The 13,016-nt window shown below is 40.1% G+C and overlaps 1 protein-coding gene across 3 annotated transcripts in view; it reads right to left on the minus strand.

Moving 5' to 3' along the window:
- The window catches only part of PDE5A (phosphodiesterase 5A), a 132,276-nt gene that overhangs the window by 9,952 nt on the left and 109,308 nt on the right, over nucleotides 1-13,016 (minus strand). For all 3 annotated transcript variants that reach the window (XM_006153103.3, XM_027773672.1, XM_027773671.1), the window contains exons 15-18: nucleotides 11,312-11,399; nucleotides 7,180-7,280; nucleotides 4,857-4,934; nucleotides 2,145-2,208 (exon numbers count right to left, since the gene is read on the minus strand). In XM_006153103.3, the coding sequence (XP_006153165.1) occupies nucleotides 2,145-2,208; nucleotides 4,857-4,934; nucleotides 7,180-7,280; nucleotides 11,312-11,399 (331 nt within the window). The remainder of the gene's footprint in view (nucleotides 1-2,144; nucleotides 2,209-4,856; nucleotides 4,935-7,179; nucleotides 7,281-11,311; nucleotides 11,400-13,016) is intronic.

The raw sequence follows: 13,016 nt of genomic DNA on the forward strand, positions 1-13,016 counted from the left end.
TGTCTGGCCATGTAGGAGTATCTAGTGCCTTAACCACCACACCACCTGCTTGACCCTGGATTTTTTTTTCTTATAAATGAGGTTCTGAGAACCTTTTAAAATGGTAATAGATCATTCACACTCCTTTTCTATCAACTCTGTTCACATCTTTGGTCATTTTTTGGCAAGGCCAGGTTTCTTGTCCTTTTTCTTATCTGTTTTTTTTTTTTAAACTAAAAAATACTGTCTATCAGATATGAGTTTAATTTTTATTTTGAGAGATTTTTGTTATAGGACATGTGCACACTCCAGAGAGACAGAGAGAGAGAAAGTGAAAAATCACCCTCCAGGGGCAATGACCATGCCTCAATTCCTTCTTCATTTTTCTCCTGGGATTTTGGGCATACACACACACACACACACACACACACACGTGCCTAGCGTGAGTTTCAAGCCACCAGATCTGGGACTCAAACCATGGCTGACTATGTGGGATTCCAACACCTTAAACACTATATCACCTACTGGCCCCATAAGTTGCATTTTTTTAAAAAAGTTTTATTTGTTCCATAAGAGTGGAGAGATCAAAAAGAGACAACACACCCAGAAGATCTTGCTTCCCTCTTCCTTCCTCTTCTCTATTAGAAAAGAGACATAATAGTCCTATTTATTATGGAGGAGGAGGGTATGTAAGGATCACCTTTCCCAAGCATTTGTGGCATGTCAGCTTTAGCACATGGAGAGTGAGTTTTTGACCTTGTTTTCTTAACACGTGTGTTTTGTGAGATGAGCCTGTAGCTGCTGGGCTCCTTGACTCTGCAACCCAGAGTTCTGACCACCACAGACGGTCAGCAATCTTAGATACTGCATTAAGGATTCAAAACTCAACCCTGAGGCCCCACTGTGGTCGTGCACACTAGTAGATACTGCAACTTGGCAGGTGGAAGCCATATGTGTGGCCCAGATTTGATTCCCAACCCACCCTAATAGCCTGTGCAGTAGTGCACACCTATAGACCCAGCTACTTGGGAGGATGAGGCAGGATGATCACAATAGAGTAAGACCCTGTCTGAAAAAGAAAGAAAAGAAAAGAAGGGGAAAGAAAAGAAAATGCAATCTTGAAAACCAAAAAGACAATATAATGCACATATGCCTATCCTTTTCTGTGTCTTCATTGCCATTGTAAAATGGTATAGCAGTTACTTACGTAGAGAGGATTCATATTTCTAGCCTCCTAACCGCAGGCCCCGATCAGATCTTTTCTGACATCACATATCAATATTTTCTACATCTACAAGCCCCAGAAATATCTGTTCTATTTGTTATCACCTGCTTAGAGTTGAGGTATAGCCTAGTAGGATAACTGTAAGAAAAATAATGTTACTGCTTCTAATTTTCAAAATTAAAGGGTCCTGCTAAGGCAACCCATTTTCTGGGACCCATCTCCTTGGGAGCTCTGTTTTTCCTTCTCTCCCCTTCAACAATCTCCTTGGTTTGTGATACCTACTCTCTGTCTGCAACTAGTTCTTTCTGAGTGTGGGACAAGAACCCATGTCTCACTGCGAGTGCTGGACCCAGTTACCTCTGTATCCCCATGTTCCTGCGTCTTATTTTGGTGCGTTGGCAAGAAAATATCTAGACACCCCATCACGTTGGAATGATGGAAAACTGCCCATCAGGCACCGGCACCCCTTTGCAATGCCTCCTGACACACTGGGACTCCTAACGCTCAGTCTCTAAAGAAAAAGCACCTCATCTTTTGCACCCAAGCTTAGTTAATACAAATTGGCAAGTAATACTATTCAACAGATTTCTTTGTAAATGTCTAAAAATGTAAAATAAATGTCCAAATGTAAAAAAAATAAAAATAATAAGGGATGTGCTAAAAAGAACCCCAAAATAAGGCAGAAATAATACTGAAATTGAAACTTACCAACAGCTAGGTTTTTGCTGTGTTAATAAAGATGCTTTCTTAATATACCTTACAAATATGATTAAGTACCAATGAATCTTCAAAAGAGGAAAGCCTCAATTATCTGCTTTTAATACTACTTTGAAATTAGGAAAAAACGTTCTACCATTACTTCAGAAGCTACCTTTCTGAGTAAAGATTTTTCTTATTTTTACTTTTTAATTGTTACTTTTATTGTCACTAAGCAACATACCCGTTGTTGAATAGGCCAGGGTTTTGTAATTGCAGAAAGGTCACAAGCTGTCATCAGCATCGCTCTGTTAAGGAAAAAAGAAACCCAAAGGTCTTGTTTACTTTTACATGAATATATACCCTCAGGACATAGTTACTAACAACAAAGTTAAATTTAAATTAAAATCCTCTGACATAATGACACATGGTTGAGATGAGAGTATGCTATTTATCCTGAATGAATCATTTTACATTTTATTCTGTACTATAAAGTCATATTATACTCCTATAAATACGTGAAATTATTATATGTTAATAAAAATATTAAAAATTGGGGCTAGCTGGTGGTTAAGGAGAAGACTGACTGACTGCACAGTTCACGTTTTGGACCCAAGTGCCTGAAAAACACTCTGGCCACGTGTGCGAGTGCACAAAACCCCAAGAGGAGAATGGATTGTGGCACGGTCATACCCCCAGCGGGTGCTTTCTCACTTTCTCTTTCTCTCTGAGCACACATACTCAATAGCAATTAAAAAAAAAAAAGATAGACCCAGGAAATAGAAACAGACTTTACACAGAAGCCTGACTACTACAGTGTCAGTGTTGTGAACCACTGAAATTTGTCCTCAAACTGCCTCATTTAGCTCCAGATTGGCACAAGGAACAATAACTAACTTTTGGGTAGAAACTTGCCTAGTATTATTTTTTCATCTTGCTATCCTATTTTTAATGATAGTACGATGAAAGCACATTAACCCTGATAATAAAGGATAACATCAGATATGTTGCTCGTGACAGTCCTACGTCAGAAATTCTGGTGGGGCCTCCTAATTTACTCAACACATGTAATGACTTTTTTTTTTTAATATCTAGAGGGCACATGCGCTTGCCAGAGATAGAGACATAGAGAGAGAGGGGGACACTAAGAAAGCACTCTCCATGGGTCATAGACACACTGCAGTCCCTTCTTTTCTTTTTTGGGGATTTTGGGCACACAAACACATGGCCAGAGTGTTTTTTTCAAGCTGTCAGGTCCAGCACTTGAATTACATAATTGTCCACGTAGAATCCAGTTGCCTTAACCACCATGCCACTGTATTGCCCCACATGTAGCAAATTCTATGTAAAAAGCCTTCAGTTATTAAACAGTACACGCCGGAGATACGCTCCTTTTCTCCAGCAGATAGAAAGAGATGAGAGGACGAGGCTCTGACGTCTTTCCTGTGTTGGAGAAATGAAAACTTCGCCCATCTCTGGGGTCTGTAGCCAGGTACTCTAGAATTGACACAACTATTGTGTGGAAATGGGTCCATCCTTAGCAGTGTTTTCCCATGTCAGATCCAAATATCTGCCATATAATCCCTTTCATTTTTTAAAAAGAATTATTTTAGTTAACTTTGTTTATTTACTTTTTTATTTATTTATTATAATTTCACCAGAGAGGGACAGAGAGAGAGAGAGAAAGTGAGAAAGCAAGCCACCAAGTCCGGGACTCAAACCACGGTCAGCCATGTCCTTAACCAACATACCACCCACTGGCCCCACTAACCAACAGACCCCCCCCCTGGCCCCATTCTTTTCTTTAAAAAAAAAAAAAAAAAAACTAGGCACAATGGCCATTATTGTAATATAGAAACAAACACTCAAGGTAGTTATATTTGAACAAAACTCAACCTTGAAAGTGTGTTCTCCCTAACTATACACGGCCATAAAGAAAACGGTGTTCTCATGCTCGTCTGTCTCTTATACCAACCCTCTCACAAGAAACGAGTACATCAGAGATATCTGAAATTATGGTTTGAACTCATTTTCATGAAGGATTTCAAACAATACTCATCAGTAAAAACTGCCTCCCCAAAAGAAGATTATGAACCATATGAAAAATGAAGGATGCAAAAGGCTGGCCCCAGAGCATACTCCTCCATGAGAGGTCTTAAGTTAGGGCAGTCCAATAGGGAGAACTTGGTGTTGAGGTGGTATTACTTTGTAGGTGCTGAGAAAAACTGTTCAGTAACCACAGCACATGTCTATACTTTTCAAGACACTATTCCGAAAACCATGTTGAGACTATTAAGTGAAGCATGACTATACAGGACAGAGAGCTGGGCATTTGGATATTGGATATTATTTTCTTACCATTTGCATCTTTATTCACATGCTAAGTAATACCAATCTATTCAAAGAAATGTGAATTTCCACATTGTACCATCAGTAGCCTTAGGATCACTATGTCTCTCTTTTATTTATTACTGATTTTTTAATTCTTTTTAACCAGTTCATGCCTCTGGAAAGAAATGATATCTACAGTTAGAAGAGGGGATGGATGGATACTGGTGATGACCTGCTGTAGTTGTGACCAGGCTGTTCTGGCTTCATTCCAGAGAACTAAACACTTCCCAGACACCATTTTGCTCCCATGACTGCATGATATGATTTTCAGTTTGTCCAAAGAATTAGGAAAATGAACAAGAGAACTCTAAAGTCTTGTACTGATACAAGGACCCACAGTTTAAAGGTCATTCTAGAAAAAAGGGGCAATTTATTCATTTGAATTTGCAAATACAATTGTTTTTTAGTAAACTTTCATACTCAGTCCCTTATATAGACACTCTGGAGAAGTCTGACTAACTTTAAGATCATCACCTTGCAATAAAAAATTTGCACTGAAAACTGGTAGGGGAGAAAACTACGTGGGCAGCAACACTTTGACTTTAACAACAGTAAATCTACTTACAAAAATAACTCCTTTTGATGAGGATCTTCCAAATCAAATTGATTTTTTCTTATAAGTTCAAAAAATTCTCCTCGCCTCCTTGAAAATAAAGAAAAAGATTCGTTAGTTCTGATGATTCTCCAGGCTCTAATCCCTTTAGTCTGCAAAGACTCATGGGGTAAATTTTTGAGGGGGAAAAGAAGAGCTTCTAATTTTCTTCCCCCTGTCTTTGAGCCCAATATAAACATGATCATTTGAAAATCTTTAATACCTCACTTTCCCTTTTTGTCATTTGCTTTGGGTGAAACCTTAAACCTCACATGGGAGGGTCCCGGGTTCATGTCCAAAGTTACCTGTGTACACTGGGCATGTGCACACGCACCTATGATCCTGGCTAGCTGGGAACACAAGTGGATTGTGGCATGAAAACCCAGTTGGGGGTGCCAGTCTCTTTGTCTCTCTGTTATGGAAGAAATTAATAAACTAAACAAACCAAAAGAGTGTAACAAAATTGGCCATTTCATCAAAAATGAAACGTAGGTTTCCTAAGTGTTCAGAGGAGAGATCCATGTGACCTAGAAAGGTTGGGAAGGCTTTGTAGTTGTTAAGTATTTTTAAAATTCCTGGTAATTTACTAATTTTTATTCTGCAATTGTTTTGAATAAACCAAAGTTTACTGTATTTCTTTTGTTCTAAGTAACCTTAAAGTCATTAAAAATTCAATGAAACATGGGACCAGCAGATGGCATAATGGTTATGTTGCTGGACTCCTACATCGTCAACCACAGCTTGAGTTTTGGACCCAGTGGCTTAAAACTAATGCTCGGTGCATATGCGTGCATTTCCAAAATCCCAAGCGGAGAAAGCAAGAAGAAGGGTTTGTGGCATGGCCATTCCCCTTAGGGAGGAGTGACTTCGCACTTTCTGTCTCTCTGTCTCTCTCTGTCTCTTTGGTGAGCACACATACCATATAGTAAAAATCTCTATTAAAACAAAATCCAATGAAGCAGATGTATACAGTCACTCTTAGATTTTTTTATAGTGGCTGAATGGTATATGTTCTTGTGTTTGTTCTATTCATTTTTATCTGTCCTAACAGTAGCTAGAGCCATGGATCTGAATCTCCTTGGGCAGAAGGAAAGAGATCTATGTTATAAGGTAATCCCAGGAGTGTGCCTCCCTGACTTCTCTCATTCCCACATGGACCAAAGATGTCAGTCTATTATGTGAAACCAATGACTGCCTAAATGTGGGAAAGTACGTTCTAGTGTATGGAAATGTAGTTTTATCATGCAGATGCATAATCACAAATACCAGTCGAATGCACTCTTACTTTAGATTTCATAACTGCAGGGTTCTATGCTAATATTCTTCTTTTGCCAAAATCAAATAAAAATAAACAAAAGTTCCTTGTTTGTTTTTTGGTTCCTTTTCATGTCCCACTGGGCTGGAATGACTGTATAAAGAAATCATGAAATGGACCAGCAGTTAGCATAATGGCTATGTCGCTGGACTTCCACGTAGTTGACCACGGTTCAAGTCCTGGACCCAGCGGCTTAAACTCACGCCGGGCGCGTGTGCGTGCGTGCCCAAGATCCCAAGAGGAGAATGGAGGAGAAGGGATTGCGGCGTGGCCATCCCCCCCGGGGGGTGATTTTCTGTCTGTCTGGTGAGCGCATGCGCCCTCTAGTGAAAACCTCTCAAAAAAAAAAGAAAAAGAAATCGTGAAATGGTCAGAAGTTGAGAAAGTGAGGGAAAGAAGGAAAAGTTGTCATCTTCAGGCTGGATAACCTGGTGTAGAATAAATGTAAGCTGGCCATTTGAAGCCTGGCCGCATAGTTCAGGGGTTAAGCTGAGGAGCCAGATCCCACGTGGCCAACGACTGTTTGAATCCCAGTCCTGGTGTCTTAAAAAAACATGCCAGTCATGGGTATAAGTATGCTCCAAATCCTGAAGGGATCGAAAAATAGAGGAAAAAGGATTGTGGAGGGAACAGTCCCCACTGGGGGTGCTTTCTCTCTGTCTCTCTTCTCTATGGTGTTTGCATATGCCTTCTGTCACTATCAAAAGAAAGATGGTTTTTGGATTTATACATATTAATAGCTTCCGAGAAATAGCTGTGGATAAGCATTAGGAAAAGCTATGTATTTTTTTAGCACTGAAGAAGCTAAGGGAGTAGATTTTTCTGGCTATCTTTAAGAAACTGTTCTATAGTATGATACACTGCTTTGCCAGGACTTTTGCCCTTATAAGATAAAAAATGCCTAAATGTGGATGTTAATAGTTTGAAACTATGCACATACTTCCAATTCCTATTTATCTCAGAATTTTTCTTAAAACTTACTTAATGTATAGTGCTAGGTCTGTGGCCAAAATAGCTTGCTTGATTATTTTCAATGTAGTCTTATATTCTTCAATGGAGAGTCCACTGAGAATCTGATTGCCCTTTATTAAAAAAAGAGAGAAAACCATCATTAGCATTAGCAATCTTCCTGGAGAACCTGTTAAAAAGGACAAAATCTGAAAATATATCTTAAACATATGCTCAGGATTCTGAACTCACAAATATGGGTGTGTGTGGGTGTGTGTGTGTGTGTGATTGGTTACTTGAAGTAAATGTCCTGAAAACAATGCTCTCTCTCTATACCCCTACCTCCTCCACCCTGTCATGTAAGAAAAACAGCTTCATAATATTACTCCTGCCCACACATGCACATTTTCCCAATTCTCTCTTAGGTTTTAACCCAGATCTAAAATCCAATAGCTGTATATCCTTTTCCTTTGGGCCAATTAATTGCTATAATCTAACAGCAAGCATCCTTGAAAAATTCAAAGCCATATTAATGGATATGAAGAATGGAGTGGTGAAACTTTTAAACCATTAATTTTTTTTTTTTAAAGTTTTTGACAATAGGGAGCATAGGTTCTATTCAGGGCTGGATTAAGGGAGGGTCTCCTGCAGATCCACAAGTGTAGGTGAGTCTCCAAGGAATGCAGTTTCAGGAAAGCAGTTCTGGTACGCAGGGATGATTATCAGCTGATGCGGTACAGCAGTCATCTTGTAGTTACCAGGAATGGTGTTGTGGGGATCTGCAGTGTGAGTTGTCCTTGGGTATCTGGCTTCCTTAAGAATGGCAGAGTAGTTCTTGTTTTCCCCTGAGGTAATGCAGGGCTGGTAGCTATCATCTTCTCAAGTTGCAAGTTCTTCAACCTTGTTTTCGGCCTCCAGGCCAACCAGCGCTGGAGAGGCCAGAGAGGCCGGCCCCCGGAAGGGGGCCAGGCCTTTCAGTGTAGGCGCGCGGATGGGCAGGGGCGGAAGCCCCCGGCCGCGGGGGGGCCCCTGGAGGGGGGCCATAAACCATTAATTATTAAAAAGCCATTTTACTATGACTTTGGTAACGGGCCCAGTTACACTCCTGGCATAAATTTGTGTAATTAACTTAGTCAATTATGGTAACAGTGTGTATTCCTTAGGAACACTCACTGCAGATGGATAGAAGCCACAGCCAAGGGTGGTCAAGGAAAGCTTGCATTGAAACAGCTAAAAAGAATACTTAAAAGGTGTCTCATCCATGCACAAAGCATTGAAAGTTCTTACTACATAACCGTTTTTTTACTTCTTGCCTGTAATTTAAAGCATAGTGGCTCTCTAATCTTGAACACACAGTTTGGACACTCAGAATATTCAAAAACAACATCTGTAAATTGAATCAGATGCATTTCCTAAATCTCAAGTCAAGAGAAAACCCAGAGGCCTAGCAATGAGATGTGGAAGGAAAGGATTAGTTAAGTTACAAAGGCAGGGGAACTGCTGGGACTGTGAGGCTCTGGCCAAGACACATTGGTTAGAGGACAACTAGTGGCTGAAATTGTGGCATGGATCTGATTAATGACAAAAATCCACAAGTGCAGTCATAAACATTATTATGTTTTTAAAATATAGAGGCTTTTGCTATACGGCGTATGTGCTCGCCAGAAAGAGAGAGAGACAGAAAGTGAGAAATCACCTCCAAGGGGTAATGGCCATGCTGCAATCCCTTCTCCTCCATTCTCCTCTCGGGATCTTGGGCACGCATGCATATGCACCTGGCATGAGTTTAAGCCACCGGGTCTGGGACTCAAACCGTGGTCGACTGCATGGGAGTCCAGCGACATACCCATTACACTAACTGCTGGTCCCCATAAACATTATTTTTAAATATCAAGTCATTTTAGATTCCAAGCCACAAAGAAGAGATATTCAGATAATACCTTCTGTTATTTTTATTTATTGTAAGATACAATAATTTCAAGAGAAAAATTAAATGTCTGTGATATCATCTTATTTTTTTCCCCAAAGGCAGAGGCTATAATTTCTCATGCAATTGTGCTTACAATGATAGAACATATAGATAGGTCTTATAATTCCATAATATACAACTATATTCCTTATAAGTTAAGTAATAACATTTACATAAAATGTTATGCTGATAATTCCATAATATACAACTATATTCCTTATAAGTTAAGTAATAATATTTACATAAAATGTTATGCTGTCTAGTAACAAAGGTAACTATAATAGGAATACTGCCAAATATGCTTCTTAAAAGCAGATTAGCACACGTTCTTCCTTTGGAACTTAATTCATAATGGGGTATTAAAACGAAAGTCTTAATTGAAGCACACAGCAAATTCCAAGGTAAGTACAGATGCTACTACAATAACCTAAAATCCGCATTCCTGAAAAGTCTCAGTTCTGAAAAACCACACACTAAAAATATTACACGATTTGTGGAAGAACACGATGTTGGGTTAGACCACACAAAACCAATGCAACTCTGTATCCAGAGCACAAATAAAACCAAGAATTGGTACCTGTGGAGGTAACTCGAACAGCTTGCCCCAACAGGTCTGGAGACTGACTCTGAGGATACTCAGGATGCACAATGGGCCAGCCTATGGCCTGGGTGGTTAAGGTGACTGGATCCCACATGACTGACTGTGAGATTCCAGACCCAGATCTGGTAGCTTGAGAAACAACCAGGTGTGCGTGTGTGTGCTTGCACGTGCGCGTGTGTGTATGCATGCCCAAAACCTCAAAAGGAGGAAGAAATGGAGGAGGGAGGATTATAGCATGACCATTTCTCATGTGGGATGCCTTTTCACTTCCTTTTTCTCTGTCTCTCTCTGGCCAGTGCACGTGCCCTCTGGCAAAATTTTAAAAAAAGAAAAAATAGAAGAAAAGTTTTCTTCCAAAGCTCAGGAAAGAACTAGTCCCAATGGACAACTTAGAGATATGGTAATAAAACTGCTTTAAGATTATGTATTGACCATCCATTATGCTTGTCCAATGTTGTAGCTACAACTTTCACTTTTTTTCTTATTATAAAAGTAAAACTTGCACACAGTCAATAATGTCAATAATGAACAGACCAAAGAAAGAAAAGTATTACTAATTTCAGTAGACAAACATGACCATCATTAATATGTTGGTATATCGTATTTTGATTTTATTTTCCTTAACATAAGCATATTTAACATAGTGTATCATAGTCTCTCTTTTTTTTACTTTCTAAAAACAGTTTTGCTATGGGGCACATGCACTCACTAGAAAGACAGAGACAGACAGAGGAGGGGAGAGTGAGGGAAAGTGAGAAATCACCAACTGGGGGACGGTTGGCTTTGCTGCAAACCCTTCTCCTCTCTGGATTGTGGGCACATATGCACACCCACCCACCTCATTTTCAAGTTGACAGGTCCAGGACTTGAATCTCACTGTGACTCATGTGGCATTCAGCCACCTTCACCACACTGTGGCTGGTCCACATACTCTTTCTTACATTGATACTCATTTAACCAAGTTGCTAAATAGCTTTATTCCATAACAAAACAATTTATTAATGATTAGAAGTTTCAAAACCTTTAAACTGTACAAACCACTTAATTTGACCAACAAATAAAAAAGCAGCATTCAGGACCAGCAGATGGCGTAATAGTTACGTCACTGGACTCCCACATACTTGACCACAATTCGAGTCCTGAACCTGGCAGCTAAAAACTCATGATGGAGGAGAAGGGATTGCAGCGTGACCATTCCTCTGGAAGGTGATTTCTTGCTTTCTTGTCTCTGTCTCTCTGGCCAACACATGCACCCTATGGAAAAAGTCTATTTCTAAAAAAAAAAAAAAAAAAAAAAAAAAAAATGGGCTGCATTCACCCAGAGCCACAAAATGCCAGTTTAGTTTGTTTTGAATCCAGAGTATGCAAATAGAGCAGGGTCCAAATTTCCCTTATCAGGCAACATTTGGACAGTTCTGATTGTCTAGAGAAGACGGCTGCAAGGATCGCAAATGTTCTGCCTTTCCTCCTTACCCAAAAAGGAATAAAGTATGTTCAAGAATTTATGATGCTGGGAATAAATCCAAAACCTAAAAATAAAACTGAATTTATAAAGCTCTCTTTTAAAATTCCACAAGAATAAATGAGGTACTTACTGGACTGTTCAGAATCATCAGGCACTGGTCGAAATGATGGTGCTCCATGATCGAATGGCAGTAGAGCTGAGCAAGCGGGTGCTCACTTCTGAAAAACATTTGGTTGAGAAAGAAGAAATAATAAATTCCCAGCATGTCGGTTTATCGATTCATTCTTATTATTAACTAAACACGAGGCTACTTCACAAAACTAACCAAACTAACAAACTTCTCTTTTTGGTGAGAAAAGAGTAAGGTAATAAACTCTGGGAGATAAATATCAAGAGTCCACTTGTTTTAAATACCAACATATCCACCGCAGGTTCAAAACAGAGACTATGTCACTGGATTTAATATTGATTAAAAGAATAGAAGTAAGGGGAGGCCAGCAAGTGGCATAGTGGTAAAGGTGCTGGACTCCCACATGGTCGACCATGGTTTGAGTCCCAGACCCAGCTGCTTGAAACTCGCACCAGGCATGTATGCACACAGGCCCAAAATTCTGAGAGGAGAAGGGATTGTGGCATGAGTAGCTGCTCTGAGGGGTATTTTCTTGCTTTCTGTCTCTCTGTCTCTCCCTGTCTCTCCAGTGAGCACATGCGCCCTATAGCAAAAATCTCTCAAATAATAATAATGATAGAAACAAGAAATAAGGACAAAGGATTTCTCTAAATATAAAAGAAATCTCTGAAATAACTGTACCAACAACATTTTTCAATTTCAAAACAGCAATTGATTTAAATTCTGGAACAAATTTGCATACTAGCTTTTTTGAACTCGTTCTTAGGCTGAAGATCAGTGTATTCAGGTATGCCTAATTACAAGGGAGAACTAACCAAGGGGTGAGTGATGAGAGGCGAGGAAAGATGCAGTGCGCGTGACAGGAAGGAAGGAAGAAGGGTGGAAGGAGAGAAGGAGCTAAGGTCCGTGGGGTCACTCTTGGCCAATGGGGTGTGAGGGCTTGCGCGTTATGCTTTTTGTCTTCTAGGTGAACAGTTCTGAGTCTCATTTCTTTAGCCTCCTTAAAAGTACCAGGCAGGACTGAGCACAGTCGCCCGTCCGGGTGGACATCCGGGTGACTCTCCCTTCTGGCTTTCTCTTCTCTGCTTCATTCCCAGCCCTGCCTTCCGCTCCTTGGGGTCGCACTGACAAATGCGCTATATGCACGTCAACTTCCGTCTTAGGCTGTGCCCCCTCACAGCCTTGGCTGAGGTGTCTCTTAAAATTGGCATTTTTCTTTTTTTTTAGATGACCACAGGTTCAGAAAGACTGTGCAAGGCTGATCCAAATGGGAGAGCCGGAATTCAAATATATCCTCTCCACGTCATCACCCAGCCTCATGACACCACCGAACTAGCACACAGCATGCACTCCCTGACCTAGTTAGGAGCTGGACCCGGAAATGTAATTAGGTGGAGAGGACACAAACAAGTTAGATCTTCAAACACACGTTCCATTTTAGATGATGGGGAAAGGACTGTTTTGAATTAGATAAAATTCTTGGCTTGTGAGATAGATGAATGCAAATTGTGTTTGCTTTTACTTACATTCTAAAAATACAGATGTATGAATCAAATAAAAGGGTGACAAGTGCCCCATATTTCCTGTTTACAAAATATTCATGGAAACCAACATATTCTACATCCTGTTGTGTTTGGCCTTTTGACCCCAAGCTAGGCTGCCTCTTTATTTGAGGTTGCAGTAGAGGGACCCATCTAAACCATTC

This window comes from Tupaia chinensis, unplaced genomic scaffold, assembly GCF_000334495.1.
Source record: "Tupaia chinensis unplaced genomic scaffold, TupChi_1.0 Scaffold000362_1, whole genome shotgun sequence".
Classification (NCBI taxonomy): domain Eukaryota; kingdom Metazoa; phylum Chordata; class Mammalia; order Scandentia; family Tupaiidae; genus Tupaia; species Tupaia belangeri.